This window comes from Esox lucius, chromosome 13 (assembly GCF_011004845.1).
Source record: "Esox lucius isolate fEsoLuc1 chromosome 13, fEsoLuc1.pri, whole genome shotgun sequence".
Classification (NCBI taxonomy): domain Eukaryota; kingdom Metazoa; phylum Chordata; class Actinopteri; order Esociformes; family Esocidae; genus Esox; species Esox lucius.
In genome coordinates this window covers 38,963,571-38,987,714 of record NC_047581.1, presented here as the reverse complement: position 1 = coordinate 38,987,714, position 24,144 = coordinate 38,963,571, and the positions used below count along the sequence as shown (strand labels likewise).

Here is a 24,144-nt window from a genome sequence, read left to right as displayed (position 1 = left end):
AGGGATATTATAATAGAACTACACAGAGAGGGATATTATAATAGAACTACACAGAGAGGGATATTATAATAGAACTACACAGAGAGAGATATTATAATAGAACTACACAGAGAGAGATATTATAATAGAACTACACAGAGAGAGATATTATAATAGAACTACACAGAGAGGGATATTATAGTAGAACTACACAGAGAGGGATATTATAATAGAACTACACAGAGAGGGATATTATAATAGAACTACACAGAGAGAGATATTATAGTAGAACTACACAGGGGGATATTATAGTAGAACTACACAGAGAGAGATATTATAATAGAACTACACAGGGAGAGATATTATAATAGAACTACACAGAGAGAGATATTATAATAGAACTACACAGAGGGATATTATAGTAGAACTACACAGAGGGATATTATAATAGAACTACACAGAGAGAGATATTATAATAGAACTACACAGAGAGAGATATTATAATAGAACAACACAGAGGGATATTATAGTAGAACTACACAGAGAGAGATATTATAATAGAACTACACAGAGAGAGATATTATAGTAGAACTACACAGAGAGAGATATTATAATAGAACTACACAGGGAGAGATATTATAATAGAACTACACAGAGAGAGATATTATAATAGAACTACACAGAGGGATATTATAGTAGAACTACACAGAAATAGATATTGTAATAGAACTACACAAAGAGGGATATTATAATAGAACTAAACAGAGAGGGATATTATAATAGAACTACACAGAGAGGGATATTATAGTAGAACTACACAGAGATGGATAATATAGTAGAACTACACAGAGAGAGATATTATAGTCTAACTACACAGAAATAGATATTGTAATAGAACTACACAAAGAGGGATATTATAATAGAACTACACAGAGAGAGATATTATAGTAGAACTACACAGAGAGGGATATTATAGTAGAACTACACAGAGAGGGATATTATAGTAGAACTACACAGAGAGGGATATTATAGTAGAACTACACAGAGAGGGATATTATAGTAGAACTACACAGAGAGAGATATTATAGTAGAACTACACAGAGAGGGATATTATAGTAGAACTACACAGAGAGAGATATTATAGTAGAACTACACAGAGAGGGATATTATAGTAGAACTACACAAAGAGAGATATTATAGTGGAACTACACAGAGAGGGATATTATAGTAGAACTACACAGAGAGGGATATTATAGTAGAACTACACATAGATATATTATAGTAGAACTACACAGAGAGGGATATTATAGTAGAACTACACAGAGATATATTATAGTAGAACTACACAGAGAGGGATATTATAGTAGAACTTACCAGAGAGGGATATTATAGTAGAACTACACAGAGAGGGATATTATAATAGAACTACACAGAGAGGGATATTATAATAGAACTACACAGAGATATATTATAGTAGAACTACACAGAGGGATATTATAGTAGAACTACACAGAGGGATATTATAGTAGAACTACACAGAGGGATATTATAGTAGAACTACACAGAGAGAGATATTATAGTAGAACTACACAGAGAGGGATATTATAATAGAACTACACAGAGAGGGATATTATAATAGAACTACACAGAGATATATTATAGTAGAACTACACAGAGGGATATTATAGTAGAACTACACAGAGGGATATTATAGTAGAACTACACAGAGGGATATTATAGTAGAACTACACAGAGAGAGATATTATAGTAGAACTACACAGAGAGGGATATTATAGGGCCGGGTGTCTCTGTAAAAGCACTTTGTGACAACTGCTGTTGTAAAAAGGGCTTTCTAAATTCATTTGATTGATAGAGTCAGGGGGTCCGGAGGCTCTTCTATGCTGTGGGGACCTTTTCCTGGTTTGGATCCACTTGACCCCTTAGAACGAATGTGGTCCCTGGGAGTTTAGACAGTTTGGTTCTGTTTTGAGAACAGACGCTTCTTCCTGGTAAAACCTCCCATGATTGACATTTCAATTCAGTTTTCTTATTGTTGAAGCACAGTAATCTGAGATGCAGACAGGGTAGTCTGCAAATCTCCAGATGTTATGTTTGGGTTGGCATTTACCTGATTTATTATGTTTCTTGTGGCTCTTGGAGATATTTTAGAGGGACGTCCACTTGTGATCTGAGTTACTGTCATGTTAAATGCTCTCCAATTGTAAATGATTTGCCTACAGTGGTCTGATGGAGCTGAAATCTATTTGAGATGGTTGTACAGCCATCACCAGATGCATGTGCTCCCATTTCCCACTTCCTGATGTCCTTCCTGATGTCCTTTGAGATGTCCTTTGAGATGTCCTTCGAGATGTCCTTTGAGATGTCCTTTGAGATGTCCTTTGAGATGTCCTTCCTGATGTCCTTTGAGATGTCCTTCCTGATGTCCTTCCTGATGTCCTTCGAGATGTCCTTCGAGATGTCCTTCGAGATGTCCTTCCTGATGTCCTTCCTGATGTCCTTTGAGATGTCCTTCCTGATGTCCTTCCTGATGTCCTTCAAGATGTCCTTCAAGATGTCCTTTCCTTGTGGCACAGCGTGTTTTGCGTTCATCTGTATGGGTAACAGAGCCCTCCTTTGATTGATTCATTTTATACCCAATTATTTACCCACCTGATTCTACTTAATCTAATTCAATTCCTTTTCAATTTGGTTTACACACGATTAAAAGACTGGTCTTGATTAAATAGAGATTGAGAGGTGAAAATAAAAACATCCATTGTTGCACAAGGGTTTCACTTACTACCAGGCAGCAATGTATATAATTATTATGAAAAATACAGTAAACTATCTCAACCCCTTCTTCACTCCTGCCTTTTCCACCATCTTCCTTCTCATCCTCCCTCATTTCCTCCTTCTCTCCATCTTCTTTTGCAAATATGCACAGCTTATTTTCCCTCCCTGAAACCTGGTTATGTAGTCACATGAGTCTCTAACCTTCAACAGGATCTGACGGTTGGAGAGGTTGGGGGATGCTACAAAGCACTGGGGGGAGCAGGCTGAGTGTGTGAGGGCAGGCAGAGATGTGTGATCGGTGGAGCGTAGCTCGATAACTGGAGATACCTTCCCCAGCCAACACTCACATCAAGGCCACTACATGTAGCCAATAAGCAGGGAAGTGTGAAACCCATGGCTGAGTGTTGTCATCACAAAGATCTGTGACATGAAAATGGACGATGTAGTGTAGTTCCAGGGTTATTATGGTTGACAGATGAAACACAACTCATCACAAATGGATAGAGAAGAGAGGAGAGAGGGAGTAAGAGAGAAAAGTGGCTCCCTGAGTTCAGCCCTGGATCTCTGGAAGCACCATCTCCATTTAATGACAGTCAATGAAATAATCTAGTAAAACTCCAACAATACATTTACGTAGGCCTGATGTAAATGTATGAGTGTAACATATCACATACTGTAATCACTCGCCGATGTTATATCACATACTATTATCACTCACTGATGTCATATCACATAGTGTTATCACTCGCTGGTGTCATATTTGTTTTTAAAGAGAGATTGCGAGACAAAATGAAGATGACAGGTGAAAAGTCCATCAGATTAGGGTATGTACTATCACCAAAAACAATAGGCTATACAGTGGGGAGAAAAAGTATTTGATACACTGGCGATTTTGCAGGATTTCTCACTTACAAAGCATGTAGAGGTCTGTAATCTTTATCATAGGTACTGTGAGTACCTTCGACTGTGAGTGACGGAATAAAAAAAAAAATCCAGAAAATCTCATTGTATGATTTTTAAGTAATTCATTTGCATTTTATTGCATGACATAAGTATTTGATACATCAAAAAAGCAGTACTTAATATTTGGTACAGAAACCTTTGTTTGCAATTACAGAGATCATACGTTTCCTGTAGTTCTTGACCTGGCTGTGTGTTTCGGGTCGTTGTCATACTGGAAGACCCGGCCACGACCCATCTTCAATGCTCTTACTGAGGAAAGGAGGTTGATGGCCAAGATCTTGCGATACATGCAGTCGTCCTGTCCCCTTCGCAGAAAAGCATCCCCAAAGAATGATGTTTCCACCTCCATGCTTCACGGTTGGGATGGTGTTCTTGGGGTTGTACTCATCCTTCTTCCGCCAAACACGGCGAGTTTAGACCAAAAAGCTCTATTTGTGTCTCATCAGACCACATGACCTTCTCCCATTCCTCCTCTGGATGATCCAGTTGGTCATTGACAAACTTCAGACGGACCTGGACATGCGCTGGCTTGAGCAGGGGGACCTTGCTTGCGCTGCAGGATTTTAATCCATGACGGCATAATGTGTTACTAATGGTTTTCTTTGAGACAGTGGTCCCAGCTCTCTTCAGGTCATTGACCAGTTCCTGCTGTGTAGTTCTGGGCTGATCCTTCACCTTCCTCATGATCATTGATGCCCCACGAGGTGAGATCTTGCATGGAGCCCAAGACCGAGGGAGATTGACCGTCATCCTGAACTTCTTCCATTTTCTAATAATTGCGCCAACAGTTGTTGCATTCTCACCAAGCTGCTTGCCTATTGTCCTGTAGCCCATCCCAGCCTTGTGCAGGTCTACACTTTATCCCTGATGTCCTTACACAGCTCTCTGGTCTTGGCCATTGTGGAGAGTTTGGAGTCTGTTAGATTGAGTGTGTAGACAGGTGTCTTTTTTACAGGTAATGAGTTCAAACAGGTGCAGTTAATACAGGTAATGAGTGGAGAACAGGAGGGCTTCTTAAAGAAAAACTAACAGGTCTGTGAGAGCCGGAATTCTTAATGGTTGGTAGGTGATCAGATACTTACGTTTTGCAATAAAATGCTAATTAATTATTTAAAAATCATACAATGTGATTTTCTGGATTTTTGTTTTAGATTCCGCCTCTCACAGTTGAAGTGTACCTATGATAAAAATTACAGACCTCAAATAAAACGCAATTCCCCAACCATAAAATGGTGGCTAGTGATGTGTCCCACATCCCATACTCTTATTACCCTCCAATGTCACATCCCATACTCTTATTACTTGCCAATATCACATCCCATACTCATATTACTCGCCAATGTCACATCCAATACCCGTATTACCCGCCGATGTCACATCCAATATTCATATTACTCGCCAATGTCACATCCAGTACTCATATTACTCGCTGATGTCACATCCAATATTTATATTACTCGCCGATGTCACATCCCATACTCCTATTACTCGCCAATGTCACATCCCATACTATTATTACTCGCCGATGTCACATCCCATACTGTTATCCCTTGATGATGTCACATCCCATACTCTTATTACTCGCCAATGTCACATCCCATACTCTTATTACTCGCCAATGTCAAATCCCATACTCTTATTACTCGCCAATGTCACATCCCATACTCTTATTACTCGCCAATGTCACATCCCATACTCTTATTACTCGCCGATGTCAAATCCCATACTGTTATCCCTTGCTGATGTCACATCCCATACTCTTATTACTCGCCAATGTCATATCCCATACTCTTATTACTCGCCAATGTCACATCCCATACTGTTATCACTTGCTGATGTCATATTACATACTGTTATCACTTGCTGATGTCATATTCCACACTGTTATCACTTGCTGATGTCATATTACATACTGTTATCACTTGCTGATGTCATATTACATACTGTTATCACTTGCTGATGTCATATCCCACTGGTATTGTTACAGACAGGAAAAAAACATATAAACAGTAGAAGTATTTGAAGATTTTTGACACCACTATAGTTTTGTTTAGATGATGGAGACACGCCAGATTAGCCCTGGTGGAGCAGCACCAGGGTTATCACCCAGTGACTGCTGATGTCCATGGGGTGTGACTTCCCACAATCATTGCAGCACAGGATATTTTGCTAAGTACTAAACATGACTACTGTACTGTACATATGAATGTGTATGAATATGTACACAATATGCTGTACTTTCTAAATGGTTAATAGGATATGGATGTGACTACCCTCAAACTAACAGTTATAGCATGAAAGCATTTTTTTTTATTGTCACAATATTTTTTATTCTCAAAATATTTTTGAGTTCATTACATGTATCTGTTTGTGAGTGAGCATTAAAAAGAGTGTAAGGATTACAGAAAGTAGTACATAGTGGTTTTGAAATGGTGCTTCTGATCTTTAGAGTTACCCTGAACCATGACCCAGAGACTCCTGACCTAGTTATAAGGAATGAGGAATGAAGGCTAGGACAACAACAGGGGTTGATATGGTATCAGGGGTTGCTATGGTAACAGGGGTTGTTATGGTAACAGGCGTTGATATGGTAACAGGCGTTGATATGGAGGTCTTACCAGCGTGTCATCACTGCGTGCCACACTGATGTTGCTTCGAGACAGGAAGGAGCGAGAAAGACGGTTACACAACGAGATGAGACGAACTGATTGCTAGAGGAGAGATGAGAGAGGCAGAATATTAGGATGGTGGAGGTCCTCAGTCACACCTCTCTAACGTTGTCACATTTCTCAGTTTGACATTATGTAACACACATGGCCTCCTAATGTGAGTCACCGATACCAGCCAGACAGCCAGTCAATCAGTCAGCCAGTCAACCAGTCAGTCAGTCAAGCAGTCAGTCAGCCAGTAAATCATTCAGCCAGTCAACCAGCCAGCCAGCCAGTCAGTCAACCAGTCAGTCAAGCAGTCAGTCAGCCAGTAAACCATTCAGCCAATCAATCAGTCAGTCTGTCAGTCAACCAGTCAGTCAACCAGAAAGTCGTTTGACCAGTCAGTCAGTCAAGCAGTCAGTCAGACAGTCAATAATTCAGTCAGCCAGCCAGTCAGTCAATCAGCCAGTCAGTCGGTCGGTCCATGACTGACAGACCCTGATTGAGTCTCACAACACCGGAGTGACTAAGCTAAACAGATAATGTCAGTTGTAGGCTCTGACCTTCAGGCGATACTAGATATGTTTGGTTGTTTTCTGTTTTTTACCATTTCTTATCAAAATAAGAGGGTCCGTGACAGTGGGAGAAAGAGCGAGCCATCATCCACCATAAAGGGTGAGAGCTGAACAAACATACGTACAGACCAAAGAATATGAAAAGAAGGGAAAAATCCAGGCAATTTCTGGTATTAAACAAACTCTTCAGCAATTCAACTCATATTCATGTTGTGTTCTGTTTTCAGTGAGGGCTTGATTGTTTATCTTTTTTATTCTAAGTTTTCAAATATTATAAGCTATTATTTGAAAATAAGTCCATAATCTTTTTTCAGTTGGTTTTAATAATTCATGTTTGTGAAATCTTATGTAATAATTACCTTCCATTTCCTTCGAGCAGCAAATTTCTTAAACTTCTCCATGTTGACGGCAGACTCCTTCCTGCTGATGGCCTGCTGGGGATCCTTTGGCTGATTGGATAGAGAGGGAAACACATGACCAATCAGATTTACATATTATCACTGTTTCAGAGAGTTCCATTTATAAGATGATTAAGGTTAGTTGAACCTGGTACAATATCATCCATATAAAGTCAACAGTATTATATAGTGCAAAATCATCCATATAAAGTCAACAGTATTATACAGTGGGGAGAACAAGTATTTGATACTCTGCCGATTTTGCTGGTTTTCCTACTTAAAAAGCATGTAGAGGTCTGTCCTTTTTATCATAGGTACACTTCAAAAAGAAAATCCAGAAAATCACATTGTACGATTTTTAAATAATGAATTTGCATTTTATTGCATGACATAAGTATTTGATCACCTAACAACCAGTAGGAATTCTGGCTCTCACAGACCTGTTAGTTTTTCTTGTATTTTCTGTATTAACTGCACCTGTTTAAACTCATTACCTGTATAAAAGACACCTGTCCACACACTCAATCAATCAAACAAACTCCAACCTCTCCACAATGGCCAAGAGCTGTGTAAGGACATCAGGAATAATATTGTAGACCTGCACAAGACTGGGATGGGCTATAGGACAATAGGCAATCAGCTTGGTGAGAATGCAACAACTGTTGAATTATTAGAAAATGGAAGAAGTTCAAAATGATGGTCAATTTCCTTCGGTCTGGGGCTCCATGCAAGATCTCACCTCGTGGGATATCAATGATCATGAGGAAGTTGAGGGATCAGCCCAGAACTACACAGCAGGACCTGGTCAATGACCTGAAGAGAGCTGGGACCACAGTCTCAAAGAAAACCATTAGTAACACACTACGCCTTCATGGATTAAAATCCTGCAGCGCACGCAAGGTCCCCCTGCTCAAGCCAGCGCATGTCCAGGCCCATCTGAAGTTTGCCAATGACCATCTGGATGATCCAGAAGAGGAATGGGAGAAGGTCATGTGGTCTGATGGGACATAAATAGAGCTTTTTGTTCTAAACTCCACTCGCCGTGTTTGGAGGAAGAAGGATGAGTACAACCCCAAGAACACCATCCCAACCGTGAAGCATGGAGGTGGAAACATCCTTCTCTGGAGATGCTTTTCTGCAAAGGGGACAGGACGACTGCACCGTATTGAGGGGAGGATGGATGGGGCCATGTATCGTGAGATCTTGGCCAACAACCTCCTTCCCTCAGTAAGAGCATTGAAGATGGGTCGTGGCTGGGTCTTCCAGCATGACAACGACCCGAAACACACAGCCAGGGCAACTAAGGACTGGCTCCGTAAGAAGCATCTCAAGGTCCTGGAGTGGCCTAGCCAGTCTCCAGACCTGAACCCAATAGAAAATCTTTGGAGGAAGCTGAAAGTTCGTATTGCCCAGCGACAGCCCCGAAACCTGAATGTTCTGGAGAAGGTCTGTATGGAGGAGTGGGCCAAAATCCCTGCTGCAGTGTGTGCAAACCTGCTCAAGAACTACAGGAAACGTATGATCTCTGTAATTGCAAACAAAGGTTTCTGTACCAGAAATATTAAGTACTGCTTTTTTGATGTATCAAATACTTATGTCATGCAATAAAATGCAAATTAATTACTTAAAAATCATACAATGAGATTTTCTGGATTTTTGTTTTAGATTCCGTCACTCACAGTTGAAGAGTACCTATGATAAAAATGACAGACCTCTACATGCTTTGTAAGTCGGAAAACCTGCAAAATCGTCAGTGTATCAAATACTTGTTCTCCCCACTGTATAACTGTGAATGTTGTTACTGAGGCTGTTACAGTTGTGGTTTTTCCTTATAATTACGTTGTTATTATGAATCAAGCATAATCTTATTTTTTACATTGGTTTACACGGTCTCTGTCCTGACATGAGTTTAATCAGAAGTATATGACAAAGATAATATTGATGAATACCAGCTCTGTCGGTGAAATGATCATACGAACATTTTAAGATAAAATTTGATCAGGCAATTGGGATCATTTTTTACTACTGATAACATGCAGTGACTGATTCAGCAGAACTAAGTCAGGTGGGTGTGTTACACATACTGTACCTTTATCCAGGGATGGAGCAGGCTGTCCTGAATGGTCATTCTCTTTCTGAAACAACAGGAGGGAACAAGGTCAGGGGTCAGAGAGGAGGGAACAAGGTCAGGGGTCAGAGAGGAGGGAACAAGGTCAGGGCCTTAATAGACAAATTATTTAGCTCATTTTTGTAGTTGAGATCCAATGAGTGCAGGTAGGCTATGTACAATAACATATCTGTTATAGTAGGGAAAAATATCACATCTTTCATTAGTATGATAGTAACTCTTAAAAGCTTCAGACCTAGAGACAGAAACACAAACTGTCTGTATTGTCTGTTTGCTCCTTCAGCCACACACACTGACACAGGTCAGTAGCTAGCCTCAAATAACAGACTAGATGTGAGTCAGTACCTAGCTTCTAATAACATAATTTAATGTTTCAGGTCAGTTAAAAGCCTTTGTAAGAACTTCATGTTTTAGGTCAGTAACTAGCCTCCTAACAGTCTAGATTTTCCAGGTCTTTAACTAGATTCTAATAACAGACTAGATGTAGTAGGTTAGTAACTAGCCTCTAATAACAGACAAGATGTGAGTCACTACCTAGCCTCTAATAACAAACCTTCCAAACAACACGCTTCATGTTTAAAGTCAGTAACTGTCCTTTAATAACAGATTTTATTTTTCAAGTCAGTAACTAGCCTCTAATAACAGACTAAATGTGGTAGGTTAGTAACTAGCCTCTAATAACAGACTAAATGTGGTAGGTTAGTAACTAGCCTCTAATAACAGACTAAATGTGGTAGGTTAGTAACTAGACTTTAATAACAGACTAAATGTGGTAGGTTAGTAAGTAGCCTCTAATAACAGACTAAATGTGGTAGGTTAGTAACTAGCCTCTAATAACAGACTAAATGTGGTAGGTTAGTAACTAGCCTCTAATAACAGACTAAATGTGGTAGGTTAGTAACTAGCCTCTAATAACAGACTAAATGTGGTAGGTTAGTAAGTAGCCTCTAATAACAGACTAAATGTGGTAGGTTAGTAACTAGCCTCTAATAACAGACTAAATGTGGTAGGTTAGTAACTAGCCTCTAATAACAGACTTAATGTGGTAGGTTAGTAAGTAGCCCCTAAATACAGACTAGATGACTGATGTCAGTAACTAGTATTTCATAACATACTTCTTACTAATACATGTTTCATGTCTGTAAAAAGCCTCTTTAGTAGCAGTCAGGGATGATGATAACACATCCCATCCTCCAGTCACAGTGCGCTGACAGGGATGATGATAACACTTCCCATCCTCCAGTCACAGTGCGCTGACAGGGAAGATGATAACACATCCCATCCTCCGGTCACAGTGCGCTGACAGGGATGATGATAACACATCCCATCCTCCGGTCACAGTGCGCTGACAGGGATGATGATAACACATCCCATCCTCCGGTCACAGTGCGCTGACAGGGATGATGATAACACATCCCATCCTCCGGTCACAGTGCGCTGACAGGGATGATGATAACACATCCCATCCTCCGGTCACAGTGTGCTGTGATGATTATATGTTTTTTTTTTAGGGTAATAAGTGTGTGAGATAAAAGAAATACATAAAAGTTTGCTGTAACTTCCTGTGTTTGGTGGACCAGATCACCAGTTCAGTTAAAAATGCAGTCTGGGATTTAGGTGATTAACAGTGTAATGAATTAAACCATCCAATGTGGTTTGTTTATAAATCTGTAGTTTCTCTATCATACTGTACCTCAGTCAGCCATGAAATTCCCAGTTTGAAAGCGGGTGGTTTTGAAGACATGGGCACAAATCAGCACATACGTGACATAGTGGACCATTTACATAGAGGACAAATGCAATGGATTAAGTCATAACTGGAGGAAACTATTTGAGTATTATGATTTACTACCAGGTTTGAGTTGGGCCTAACCACCAGTGACAAGTTACATAAGTAAATTTAAGAAAATATAAATAAAAAAATATCTCTCTAATTTACTAACCTTGTGGATGTTATCTGAATTACAGCTATAGTGCATTTCAAAACAACTTTCCTATCCACTCACTAAACTTTAACTTTTGGTCGAACCTATAAAATGGTATTTTCTGATATACAGTATTTGATTATAATTATAAATATAAAATGCGCCTCGTATCTTAGTGGAGGGAGGGTGCAGATTGTCCTTTTGACAACAATCCAGTGTGTCCAGAGAGAAACTCCACATTAAAGAATGTGCTTTGTATGCACCCAATATCATTTCTGGTGAACATATCTATTCATTATAAATACTCAGTACATGGACATTGTCTTATATTACATTGCAAGCCCTTTACATAATACCCCTTTAAAGCAACCTAACAGATATTGATTATAATCAATATTGCTAGATTTCATTTTTTCTAGGTACTGCACAAATTTATTTGGGTAGGTAGTCCATTCAATATATCACCAGAGAACAATATTTATTTCACTTTAAATAAAAAAAGTTCATCATAGCTCCTCCCATTTCTTTTACACCATATACAAGTATTTTATTTGAAATGTCCCCGACCCAACCCTTGTCCTAGGTGAAGCCAAGCAGGCTGCTGTGCTGTATTGACAGATTACATACTTGGGGTCTTTGATTAGCAGCCTGGAGATGAAGTCTTTGGCCAGATGGCTGGTGTTGCTGAAGAACTCGTCATCGAAGCTGTAGTCCACTGCCGACACATTAGCTAGAGTCTCCTGTTTATTATCTCCCAGGAACGGAGAGGCACCACTAAGTCTTCATTGAGGGAGGGAGGTTTTGGTGGGGGAAAGAGAGGGAGGTTTTGGTGAGGTAGAGGGAGGAAGGTTTTGGTGGGGGAAAGAGAGGGAGGTTTTGGTGAGGTAGAGGGAGGAAGGTTTTGGTGAGGTAGAGGGAGGGAGGTTTTGGTGAGGTAGAGGGAGGGAGGTTTTGGTGAGGTAGAGGGAGGGAGGGAGGTTTTGGTGAGGTAGAGGGAGGGAGGTTTTGGTGAGGTAGAGGGAGGGAGGTTTTGGTGAGGTAAAGGGAGGGAGGTTTTGGTGAGGTAAAGGGAGGGAGGGAGGTTTGGTGAGGTAGAGGAAGGGAGGTTTTGGTGAGGTAGAGGGAGGGAGGTTTTGGTGAGGTAAAGGGAGGGAGGTTTTGGTGAGGTAAAGGGAGGGAGGTTTTGGTGAGGTAAAGGGAGGGAGGAAGGTTTGGTGAGGTAGAGGGAGGGAGGTTTTGGTGAGGTAGAGGGAGGGAGGTTTTGGTGAGGTAGAGGGAGGGAGGTTTTGGTGAGGCAGAGGGAAGGAGGTTTTGGTGAGGTAAAGGGAGGGAGGTTTTGGGGAAGTAGAGTGAGGAAGGTTTGGTGAGGTAGAGGGAGGGAGGTTTTGGTGAGGTAGATGGAGGGAGGTTTTGGTGAGGTAAAGGGAGGGAGGTTTTGGTGAGGTAAAGGGAGGGAGGTTTTGGTGAGGTAGAGGGAGGGAGGTTTTGGTGAGGTAGAGGGAGGGAGGGAGGTTTGGTGAGGTAGAGGGAGGAAGGTTTGGTGAGGTAGAGGGAGGAAGGTTTGGTGAGGTAGAGGGAGGGAGGTTTTGGTGAGGTAGAGGGAGGGAGGTTTTGGTGAGGTAGAGGGAGGGAGCGATTAGGAGAAACAGTGAGATGTAACATTTTTGATTGGTTACCTGAATGTGCAATTAATTGACTAAGCTGAATTATAGAAACATGCCATCATGCATAGGGGTCATGTATAAAGACGCTGGTCAGCCCCTGTCCGTTATTTTAGATTCCATGACAGCCCAGAAAGACTGCCCAATGTACAGATGTTTCACAATATGACATGGCCATATCAATCACCAGATCTCAAACTAGTTTAAAACAAATGGAAGATTCTGGATGAACACCCGAGACAATGTTTTCCACCAACATTAGCAGACACATTAATTATATTAAGTCTAGTCTCAAAACCCTCAGTTACTAAAAGAAAGTGGTCTTTAAATTCTATACGTTTTTTTTTCTTTTTCTTTATAGCTACAAATTAAGTTAGGAATATGTCAGCAAAATGCAAACTCCATTGTTGCTCTAAAGTCTTCCACAACGTTGGCTTCATACCATGCAGGATTTCAGGGCTCTGAACTAGAGCAAACTGATTCTTTGTGCTGATAGACATATGCAAATGACACCACAGATCTCACAGAAACAGAAGTGAATGTAAAGTATTTTAAAATGCATATTCAGGTTTTTGATATTTGTGATACAAACAGTTGTGCTCATAAGATTGCATACCATGGCAGAAATTGTGAAATTTTGGCATTGATTTGGATAATATGACTGATAGTTATCATATGAAGCCATTAATCATCACATAGTTGTTTGTCTCCTTTGTAAATCATAATTATAACAGAAGTCACCCAAATGGCCCTGATCAAAAGTTTACACACCCATGAATGTTTGGCCTTGTTACAGACACACAAGTTGACACACACAGGTGAAAATGGCAATGAAAGGTGAATTTCCCATACCTGTAGCTTTTAAAATTGCAATTAGTGTCTGTGTATAAATATTCAATTAGTTTGTCAGCTCTCACATGGATGCACTGAGCAGACTAGATACTGAGCCATGGGGAGAAGAAAAGAACTGTCAAAAGACCTGTGTAACAAGGTAATGGAACTTCATAAAGATGGAAAAGGATCTAAAAAGAAATCCAAAGCCTTGCAAATGCCAGTCAGTACTGTTCAATCACTTATTAAGAAGTGGAACATCTGGGGATCTCTTGATACCAAGCCAAGGTCAGGTAAACCAAGAAAGATTTCAGCCAAAACTGCCAGAAGAATTGTTTGGGATACAAAGAAAAACCCACAGGTAACCTCAGGAGAAATACAGGCTGCTCTGGAAAAAGATGGTGTGGTTGTTTCAAGGAGCACAATACGACGATACTTCAACAAAAATGAGCTGCATGGTTGCCAGAAAGAAGACCCTAATGCCACAAAAACGCCTGGTCACAAAATGCCCGACAACACCTTGACATACCTCACAACTTCTGGCAAACTGTAATTTGGAGTGACAAGACCAAAATAGAGCTCTATGGTCACAACCATAAGCGCTATGTTTGGAGAGGGGTTAACAAGGCCTATAGTGAACAGAACACCCTCCCCACTGTGACACATCTCAAATGTACGGTTCATGCAAGATTTTGCATGACCTGGAGGCATTTTGCCAAGACGAATGGGCAGCTATACCACCTGCAAGAATTCAGGGCCTCATAGACAACTATTACAAAAGACTGCACGCTGTCATTGATGCTATAAGGGGCAATACACAGTGCAGACTTTTGAACAGGGGTCACAAGTTTTTTTAATTTGTTGCCATGTTTTGTTTTATTAATTTGCCAATCTGTTATAACCTACAGTTGAATATGAATCCCACAAGAAATAAAAGACGTTTTGCCGGCTCACTCGTGCAGGTTTTCTATACAAATGGTACATATATTACCTTTTCTCCAAGAGTATGCACATTTTTGAGCACAACTGTAAACTAACATAATAGTCCAGAGGTCAGTAAAATACATCAGTGACAGTGCCCTCATTGCTGGGACTGACAAGCCCTGGCCAAGTAATGCAATGAAATGATTACTGCCACATTCATTCACTTAACTGGGTTGGTCAGAAGAATTAATATGACATGCTGTCTGAAACATAGCAGTGCCATTAATCCTGTGTGGAATTATGAATGAATAACAGGGTTTAATATGAAGGCAGTGATGAATGGTGATTAGTGTTGTTAGGGTTAGGATGGGTTAGGACGGATGGGTTAGGGATAGGATGGGTTAGGGTTAGGATGGGTTAGGGTTAGGACAGATGAGTTAGAGTTAGGACAGATGAGTTAGGGTTAGGACAGATGAGTTAGGGTTAGGACAGATGGGTTAGGGTTAGGACGGATGGGTTAGGAATTATGTACTTACAGGATGTAGGTGATCACTCCAACACTCCTGGAAGGACAGAGGAGGTGTTCAGCAGATTCAATCTATATTGATTGTTTCCTAGCACATTAGCAGGGCTGTCATTCAGGGTGCAACTTTAACCTGGTGATGACTGGAAATTGTTTAGGGGAAATGTTTATTTCTATGTATTCTTTGCAATATATATATTTTTTCTGATGTTTTGTTTTACTGCAGAGGAGAGTCGTGAGAGGTTTTGCTAAAAGAGCAGTCAGCTAGATTCAAATCCCTGCTGCAGCAGTAATGTGTAGCAGAGGCAGGGGAACACTGCACTACCGCAGGACAAAGGTTAAGGTTCAAGGTCAAAGTTGGAGTTAGGGTTATGGTTACGTTCTTTGCGGTTAAAGAAAATAGGATCTTGAACCTTTTGTGTAGCAACACATTTGTGTGTATTGGTATGTGTGTGCATGCATGTTGAATAGTGTGTGTTGTGTGTAATGTATGGTGTGTGTGTTGTATGTTGTGTGTGTAGTATGGTGTGTGTGTTGTATGGTGTGTGGTGTGTAGTATGGTGTGTGGTGTGTAGTATGGTGTGTGTGTGTAGTATGGTGTGTGTGTGTTGTATAGTGTTTGGTGTGTGTGTTGTATGGTGTGTGTGTGTAGTATGGTGTGTGTGTGGAGTATGGTGTGTGTGTTGTATAGTGTTTGGTGAGTAGTATGGTGTGTGTGTAGTATGGTGTGTGTGTAGTATGGTGTGTGTGTTGTATGGTGTGTGTGTGTAGTATGGTGTGTGTAGTATGGTGTGTGTGTTGTATGGTGTGTGTGTTGTATAGTGTTGTATGGTGTGTGTAGTATGGTGTGTGTGTTGTATGGTGTGTGTGTTGTATGGTGTGTTTTGTATAGTGTGTGGTGTGTTGTATAGTGTGTGTGTTGTGTTGTATAGTGTGTGTGTTGTAAGGTGTGTGAGTATTTTACGTTGTCTGTCTCACCACATATCTGCCTCCAGGCCAAGTGGTTCATAATTCACTACTTCTGGAGCTGCAGGGATAAAAACACACCATTAAATACTTCTAAAATATAAATATAAAAACAGTATAATATTGCATACTACTTCATAAAAACAATAAACAATCACACTTTCCTACCCTGTATATAAATGACAAACTTCGTGTATAGCATCCAGCAGTAAACATCTTATTAAAACAATAAACTATTACATATGATACATTCAAATCTTGATAAAAAAAAACAATTTAATATCAGACTTCTAAACATCTTAATTAAATTAAAAACACTATTATATAGCATACTAATTAATTTCTTAATAAAATGAAACATTACATTTCCTATTACAAAATTTAACAAGAAACTATTAAATATCATGAGAACTTATTTAAGTAAAAAAAAAATCATAAAGCCTCCATCTAAATCTTCTTCAATTAGAAACACCATTAAATAACAATAATACTTCAATATATTATATAATACTTCAATAATAACTTCTTATTTAAATGAATAACAATGAAATACAATAGTAGCAACCCCATGTTTTAATAACAGTGAATCCCAAATTAATAAATTAACTGTTGTAGATGTTTAGTTGTTATAGAGCAGGGAAAGCTGTGTGCGTGTGTGTTTGTGAGTGTGTGTGTTTGTTGATCTGAATTCCCTTTGTCACCCCATCTCATCTTTGACCGCGTGGCAGGGCACTGGGCTGTGACAGTGTGTATTTGATATCAAGCTGAGCTAACTCGTTATATGCGATGTTAAGGTTCTTTAAAAACACAAGTACCAGCCAACAGCTCCCACACAGATGGAGCAGATGGCCAAAGAGACTGACCTACAAATTCCGGAGTGCCAAAGATGTTTTTGAAATCATTGCCAAAATCAATCTTGTGAGCCAGGCCAAAGTCAATGAGCTTGATGCGAGGATGGGCCACAGCCCGGTTTAATAGCATGATGTTCTCCGGCTGGGGAGAAGGGCAGAGAGAGAGAGGACCATCAAACATGGAAATAATATGCAAAAAGTACATCCTCTCTAGAGTCAGATAGAGACAGGCAGACTGAGAACGACAGACAGACGGATAAATAACGAGAAACATACTATAGATTTGGTATACAACTGTTTAAGTTGCCCTTTTTGGCCCTTTGTGGATCATTGTTTGTGGTTGTCACAGTTCCAGCTGTCTGTGTTTGCGGTGCTTCAGTTCTCGGGTTTGCCGCTCCTTTTTCTGTTTTGTGGATACAATTTAAAGTATGTATTCCAGCTCTGCGCCTCGTGTCCTGCCTCTTAACCGCGACACCCTCTTAGTAATATTCCTTGAGCCATTAAATCCAGTATGACATCTGATACTTTAACATAACCTGTATAAGTTGTTTGTCTACTATGGGGTTTCTTATTCGTTAGTATTTACCTAAAGGCTTTTTGTGTCTATTAGAGATTGTCCCCATCATCAGGATTAAAGATACATTTACACCAGTTTCAATCCTAATCCCTTTTCAGGGGGTCATCCAGAAGTTAGATAAAATAAGTTTGGAATATAATTAATGGACATTTATTTAGTATGGGTTAAACTATTTTTTATTAGGGCAAATCAAGTATAATATTTAAAGTGGATTAAAAAACGTAGAAGCGCTTTTGTGTGTGTTTACCTTGAGGTCAAAATGTGCAATGTGTTTGGAATGGAGGTAGTGGACTCCTTCTAGGATCTGTTTCAGGAACTCTGTAGCCTCCTCTTCTGTTAAAGACTCCTTCTCTGCTAAGAAATCAAACAGCTCTCCTCCAGACACCCTACAATAGTGAAGGAGGAAAGGAGGAGCAGGGAGAAGAGGAAAGGGAAATAGGGAGGACAGGGCAAAGGAGAGAAGAAAAACAAGAGTAAGAAGGGAGCAAAGGAGAGATGGAGAGAAAAGATGAATGGATGTGGGGGACATCTTCATTTCTAATCCTGTGAATAAAGCAGGTGTTTTTGTGAACCCCTTTGACAACACAGTATTCTGTTCCTGTAATATGACGAGGATCCACGTATAATCAATATTCTGTTCCCGTAATAAGACGAGGATCCACGAATAATCAGTATTCTGTTCCCGTAATAAGATGAGGATCCACGTATAATCAATATTCTGTTCCCGTAATAAGATGAGGATCCACGTATAATCAATATTCTGTTCCTTTAATATGACGAGGATCCACGTATAATCAATATTCTGTTCCTGTAATAAGACGAGGATCCACGTATAATCAATATTCTGTTCCTTTAATATGACGAGGATCCACGTATAATCAATATTCTGTTTCTTTAATATGACGAGGATCCACGTATAATCAATATTCTGTTTCCGTAATAAGACGAGGATCCACGTATAATCAATATTCTGTTCCTTTAATATGACGAGGATCCACGTATAATCAGTATTCTGTTCCCGCAATATGACGAGGATCCACTCAGAATCAGTATTGATTTATAAAGCCCTTTTTACAACCGCAGTTGTCACAAAGTGCTTTACAGAGACACCCGGCCTTAAACCCCAAGGAGCAAACAACAGTAGTGTTGGATTTCAGTGGCTAGGAAAAACTCCCTAAGAAGGCCGAATTTTAGGAAAAAACCTAGAGAGGACCCAGTCTCAGAGGGGTGCCCAGTCCTCTTCTGGCTGTGCCGGGTGATATTAAGAGTCCAATTGGAATAATAAATACATTTCTCTGGGCTAAATCCAGAGTCTATTTGATTCTAGACTAGGTCAAAAGTATGACCAGGTGGACAAGGACAGGGACAGCAACGGGCCCCCCAAACCAGGTACTCCGCAGGTGTGGACCAGGACCTCATCTCCTCCTAAAAGGGACACCCACCAACCGCAACCCCCCTGATAAGACAAGGATCCACGTATAGTTAGTATTCTTTCCCGTAATAAGATGAGGATCCATGTAGTCAGTATTCTGTTCCCGTAATAAGATGAGGATCCATGTAGTCAGTATTCTGTTCCCGTAATAAGACAAGGATCCACGTATAGTCAGTATTCTGTTCCCGTAATAAGACAAGGATCCACGTATAGTTAGTATTCTTTCCCGTAATAAGATGAGGATCCATGTATAGTCAGTATTCTGTTCCCGTAATAAGATGAGGATCCATGTAGTCAGTATTCTGTTCCCGTAATAAGACAAGGATCCACGTATAGTCAGTATTCTGTTCCCGTAATAAGACAAGGATCCACGTATAGTTAGTATTCTTTCCCGTAATAAGATGAGGATCCATGTATAGTCAGTATTCTGTTCCTGTAATAAGATGAGGATCCATGTATAGTCAGTATTCTGTTCCCGTAATAAGATGAGGATCCATGTAGTCAGTATTCTGTTCCCGTAATAAGATGAGGATCCATGTAGTCAGTATTCTGTTCCCGTAATAAGATGAGGATCCATGTAGTCAGTATTCTGTTCCCGTAATAAGATGAGGATCCATGTAGTCAGTATTCTGTTCCCGTAATAAGACAAGGATCCACGTATAGTCAGTATTCTGTTCCCGTAATAAGACAAGGATCCACGTATAGTTAGTATTCTTTCCCGTAATAAGATGAGGATCCATGTATAGTCAGTATTCTGTTCCCGTAATAAGATGAGGATCCATGTAGTCAGTATTCTGTTCCCGTAATAAGACAAGGATCCACGTATAGTCAGTATTCTGTTCCCGTAATAAGACAAGGATCCACGTATAGTTAGTATTCTTTCCCGTAATAAGATGAGGATCCATGTATAGTCAGTATTCTGTTCCTGTAATAAGATGAGGATCCATGTATAGTCAGTATTCTGTTCCCGTAATAAGATGAGGATCCATGTAGTCAGTATTCTGTTCCCGTAATAAGATGAGGATCCATGTAGTCAGTATTCTGTTCCCGTAATAAGACAAGGATCCACGTATAGTTAGTATTCTTTCCCGTAATAAGATGAGGATCCATGTATAGTCAGTATTCTGTTCCCGTAATAAGATGAGGATCCATGTAGTCAGTATTCTGTTCCCGTAATAAGACAAGGATCCACGTATAGTCAGTATTCTTTCCCGTAATAAGATGAGGATCCACGTATAGTTAGTATTCTTTCCCGTAATAAGATGAGGATCCATGTATAGTCAGTATTCTGTTCCCGTAATAAGATGAGGATCCATGTAGTCAGTATTCTGTTCCCGTAATAAGATGAGGATCCATGTAGTCAGTATTCTGTTCCCGTAATAAGACAAGGATCCACGTATAGTTAGTATTCTTTCCCGTAATAAGATGAGGATCCATGTATAGTCAGTATTCTGTTCCCGTAATAAGATGAGGATCCATGTAGTCAGTATTCTGTTCCCGTAATAAGACAAGGATCCACGTATAGTCAGTATTCTTTCCCGTAATAAGATGAGGATCCACGTATAGTCAGTATTCTGTTCCCGCAATATGACATGGTAAGGAGCTTATGAAAATGTCCTTTCTTCTAAAATGTATGTATTGAAAGTTTCCAGTAGATGGCGGTAGTGAGACACTCCATCCACATTAGGTGTGGTTAGAGGGCCTGGGTTGAAAACTGTTTGAAATCAACAAGGAACAATGATAATCCATGCCTGTTCAATATCATAAATAACATATGAATATCACAGTCCCAGCTATGGCTACTAATGCCACTTCAGGTGACTGTGGAGGCCGATGAGTGAGAGGTGAGATGTACACAGTTTACAACTGGGTCGCAAGTGTTGGAAGTCAAACGGTGTCATCCCCGCTGTAGATTCATTTCTCAAACTGTCTCAGGGTGTCAAAGTGTGTCAGGGTGTGTCTGGCTGTCTCTGGTGTATCAGGATGTCTCACAGGGTCTCAGACTCTCTGGTGTATCAGGATGTCTCACAGGGTTTCAGACTCTCTGGTGTATCAGGATGTCTCACAGGGTTTCAGACTCTCTGGTGTATCAGGATGTCTCACAGGGTTTCAGACTCTCTGGTGTATCAGGATGTCTCACAGGGTTTCAGACTCTCTGGTGTATCAGGATGTCTCACAGGGTGTCAGACTCTCTGGTGTATCAGGATGTCTCACAGGGTGTCAGACTCTCTGGTGTATCAGGATGTCTCACAGGGTGTCAGACTCTCTGGTGTATCAGGATGTCTCACAGGGTGTCAGACTCTCTTGTGTATCAGGATGTCTCACAGGGTCTCAGACTCTGGTGTATCAGGATGTCTCACAGGGTGTCAGACTGTCTTTGAAGTATCAGGATGTCTCACAGGGTCTCAGACTCTCTGGTGTATCAGGATGTCTCACAGGGTCTCAGACTCTCTGGTGTATCAGGATGTCTCACAGGGTCTCAGACTGTCTGGTGTATCAGGATGTCTCACAGGGTCTCAGATTCTCTGGTGTGTGAGGATGTTTCACAGGGTGTCAGACTGTCTTTGAAGTATCAGGATGTCTCACAGGATCTCACATTTGTCACAGGATCTCACATTTGCCACATGATCAGTGTGAACCTGCTCTCATCTGAGAACAGGGCACCAATGGTGGACCTGCCAATTCTGGTGTTCTCTGTTGAAAATCAATCGAGCTCCACGATGTTGGGCTGTGAGCACAGGTCCCACTAGAGGATGTCGAGCCCTCATGCCACCCTCATAGAGTCTGTTTTTGACAGTTTGGTCAGAAACATGCACAACAGTAGCTCGCTGTTCCTCCGGGTTGACTGTGGTTAGGAGGTCAAAATAGGCCGCTTTGTTTTGGTACTGGACTATGTCCGGCAGTTGTTCTGGTACTGGACTATATCCGGCAGTTGTTCTGGTACTGGACTATGTCCGGCAGTTGTTCTGGTACTTGACTATGTCCGACTGTTGTTCTGGTACTGGAATATGTCCGGCAGTTGTTCTGGTACTGGACTATGTCTGCCAGTGGTTCTGGTACTGGACTATGTCTGGCAGTTGTTTAGCCCCAATGATCACATCAGTGCTGCTTCCTCCTAATGCTGCATAGGGATTCTGGGATGTTGTTTTTGGATGGTTCTTTGGAACATTGTCCTAGCTAGAAACTTCCTAAAAAGAAACATGATATAACTTTTAAAATTGATCTGTAATGAACTCTGTAGCAAACCATTTGGAGAAAAAGAGATAGAGAGAATGTCTCCTTTTCCAACCGAGAGATGAAGCTCAACATATCAGATCCAACTGGCCTAACTGGTATAACCAGCTTGGAGTGTCAGGCAACCAGAATCCACAGCTGAACCTCTGGCCTGACTGTACAGGCCATAAAGTCACCATGAACAATCCTCAGTCAGCTAGATGCTGCAACAGGTTATTATAACATGTCAAACAGTCACATTTCATACACCATTACCAGGCCGTAAACCACTGAGTATGTGTGTGATCCAGGTGTGTACAGTACATGCAGTACAGACCCAAAGTTTCTAAGCCTGAGTGATATACAGTTAGGGTATATTTTAAGATGCTACTAGGAACAACTCAGTAGTAGTAAATACATTCTACTCAATATATGTTAGTTATCAGGATAAGTTAGTGCAGGAAATCAATAGCAAACGTCTGCTCACAAAGGCAACAGAGTAGGTGGCTCTAGAGTTATTCTAGGTACTCTTGAACATGTTGTGTACAGTGATTACATTGGGTCAGGGTTAGAGTTTAGAGGTCATGGTATAGGGGTCAGGGTTTGGGGTACTTACAGCTCCAGAATGAGGATGACATCAGCCTTGTTTTCAAACACATTGTACAGCGTGATGACATTAGGGTGCTGAATCTCCTTCAGGATGCTAACCTCCCTCTCAATGTCCTCCCGGGTCACTCCCCTCCGGCTTGACTTGCTGCGGCGCTTACGGATGAACTTGGCGGCAAACTCCAGTCCGGAGTTACGCTCACGACACTTCTTCACCACCGCAAACTGACCACTGAGATTAAAGGTAGAAGAAATAGGATCAGTCAGTCACATTCCCACACCACATCAGACATGTTTTCTATTCAGTTAAAAATACCCTGCTCACTTGGCCCAATTCATGACTGAACGTGATTGATTTCCTCTTCCCAGCCAATTCCACAAAAAGCTAAACTTTGTTTCCATTTGAAATGTGCCCTTGTTGTGGAGTGTAGGAAATACCAGAGACCGATATCACCACAGGATGTGACGCAATGTTCCAAGAGCTGTTGATTTGAAACCAAGGTGCTTGCAGGGTTCTGAGTATTCTTCATGTTATACCAACAACAACAGATTTGACATATTTTTAACCAAATATTTTTTATTCACATTCTGAATGTGTAAAAGGGTTCACAAAACATTTCAGAAGCACAATGCTTGAGTTCAGAACACTAAGTAAAGTTCTGTGCATGTATGAATGAACGAGGCGAATAAAGGTGATTCGGATTCTTCTAAACATTTTGGTCAGTACTGACTTATATGAGGTCAGTTCTAGTTTCAGCTGGTTACATTGGGATGAGGAAAGACGTGATGAAAGAGGAACTTGAAACTTGAGCTGTAAACACAATTCTGATGCTGTAACAGACGTCATGTGCAGGGTGCTTTTATTATAACCTTGAAATCAGATCTTGGATCTGTAACTAGCTGACATTAAATTAATCCTGGATGAGCCCCTATGCTTTCCATGTTTTTAAACAAACAGACATTCCAGCTCCATTGGAACTTTCCATAGTGAGTTTCCTGGATCATGCTTGTTCCCCTGCTGTTGGTCCTGACCAAGACCAGTCAACCAAGACCAGTCAACCAAGACCAGTCAACCAAGACCGTTTAGCACAAACTGTAAACAGACAGACGTGCATATGCACACACACACACACACACATATGCACACA

General features: G+C 40.7%; 1 protein-coding gene across 2 annotated transcripts in view; it reads right to left on the bottom strand.

Moving 5' to 3' along the window:
• dapk1 (death-associated protein kinase 1) overlaps positions 1-24,144 on the bottom strand; it is a 68,205-nt gene that overhangs the window by 27,184 nt on the left and 16,877 nt on the right. For both annotated transcript variants that reach the window (XM_029124628.2, XM_029124627.2), the window contains exons 3-11: positions 23,007-23,228; positions 17,993-18,131; positions 17,181-17,310; positions 16,330-16,378; positions 15,365-15,391; positions 12,040-12,192; positions 9,449-9,494; positions 7,321-7,410; positions 6,354-6,446 (exon numbers count right to left, since the gene is read on the bottom strand). In XM_029124628.2, coding sequence (XP_028980461.1) covers positions 6,354-6,446; positions 7,321-7,410; positions 9,449-9,494; positions 12,040-12,192; positions 15,365-15,391; positions 16,330-16,378; positions 17,181-17,310; positions 17,993-18,131; positions 23,007-23,228 — 949 coding nt within the window. The remainder of the gene's footprint in view (positions 1-6,353; positions 6,447-7,320; positions 7,411-9,448; positions 9,495-12,039; positions 12,193-15,364; positions 15,392-16,329; positions 16,379-17,180; positions 17,311-17,992; positions 18,132-23,006; positions 23,229-24,144) is intronic.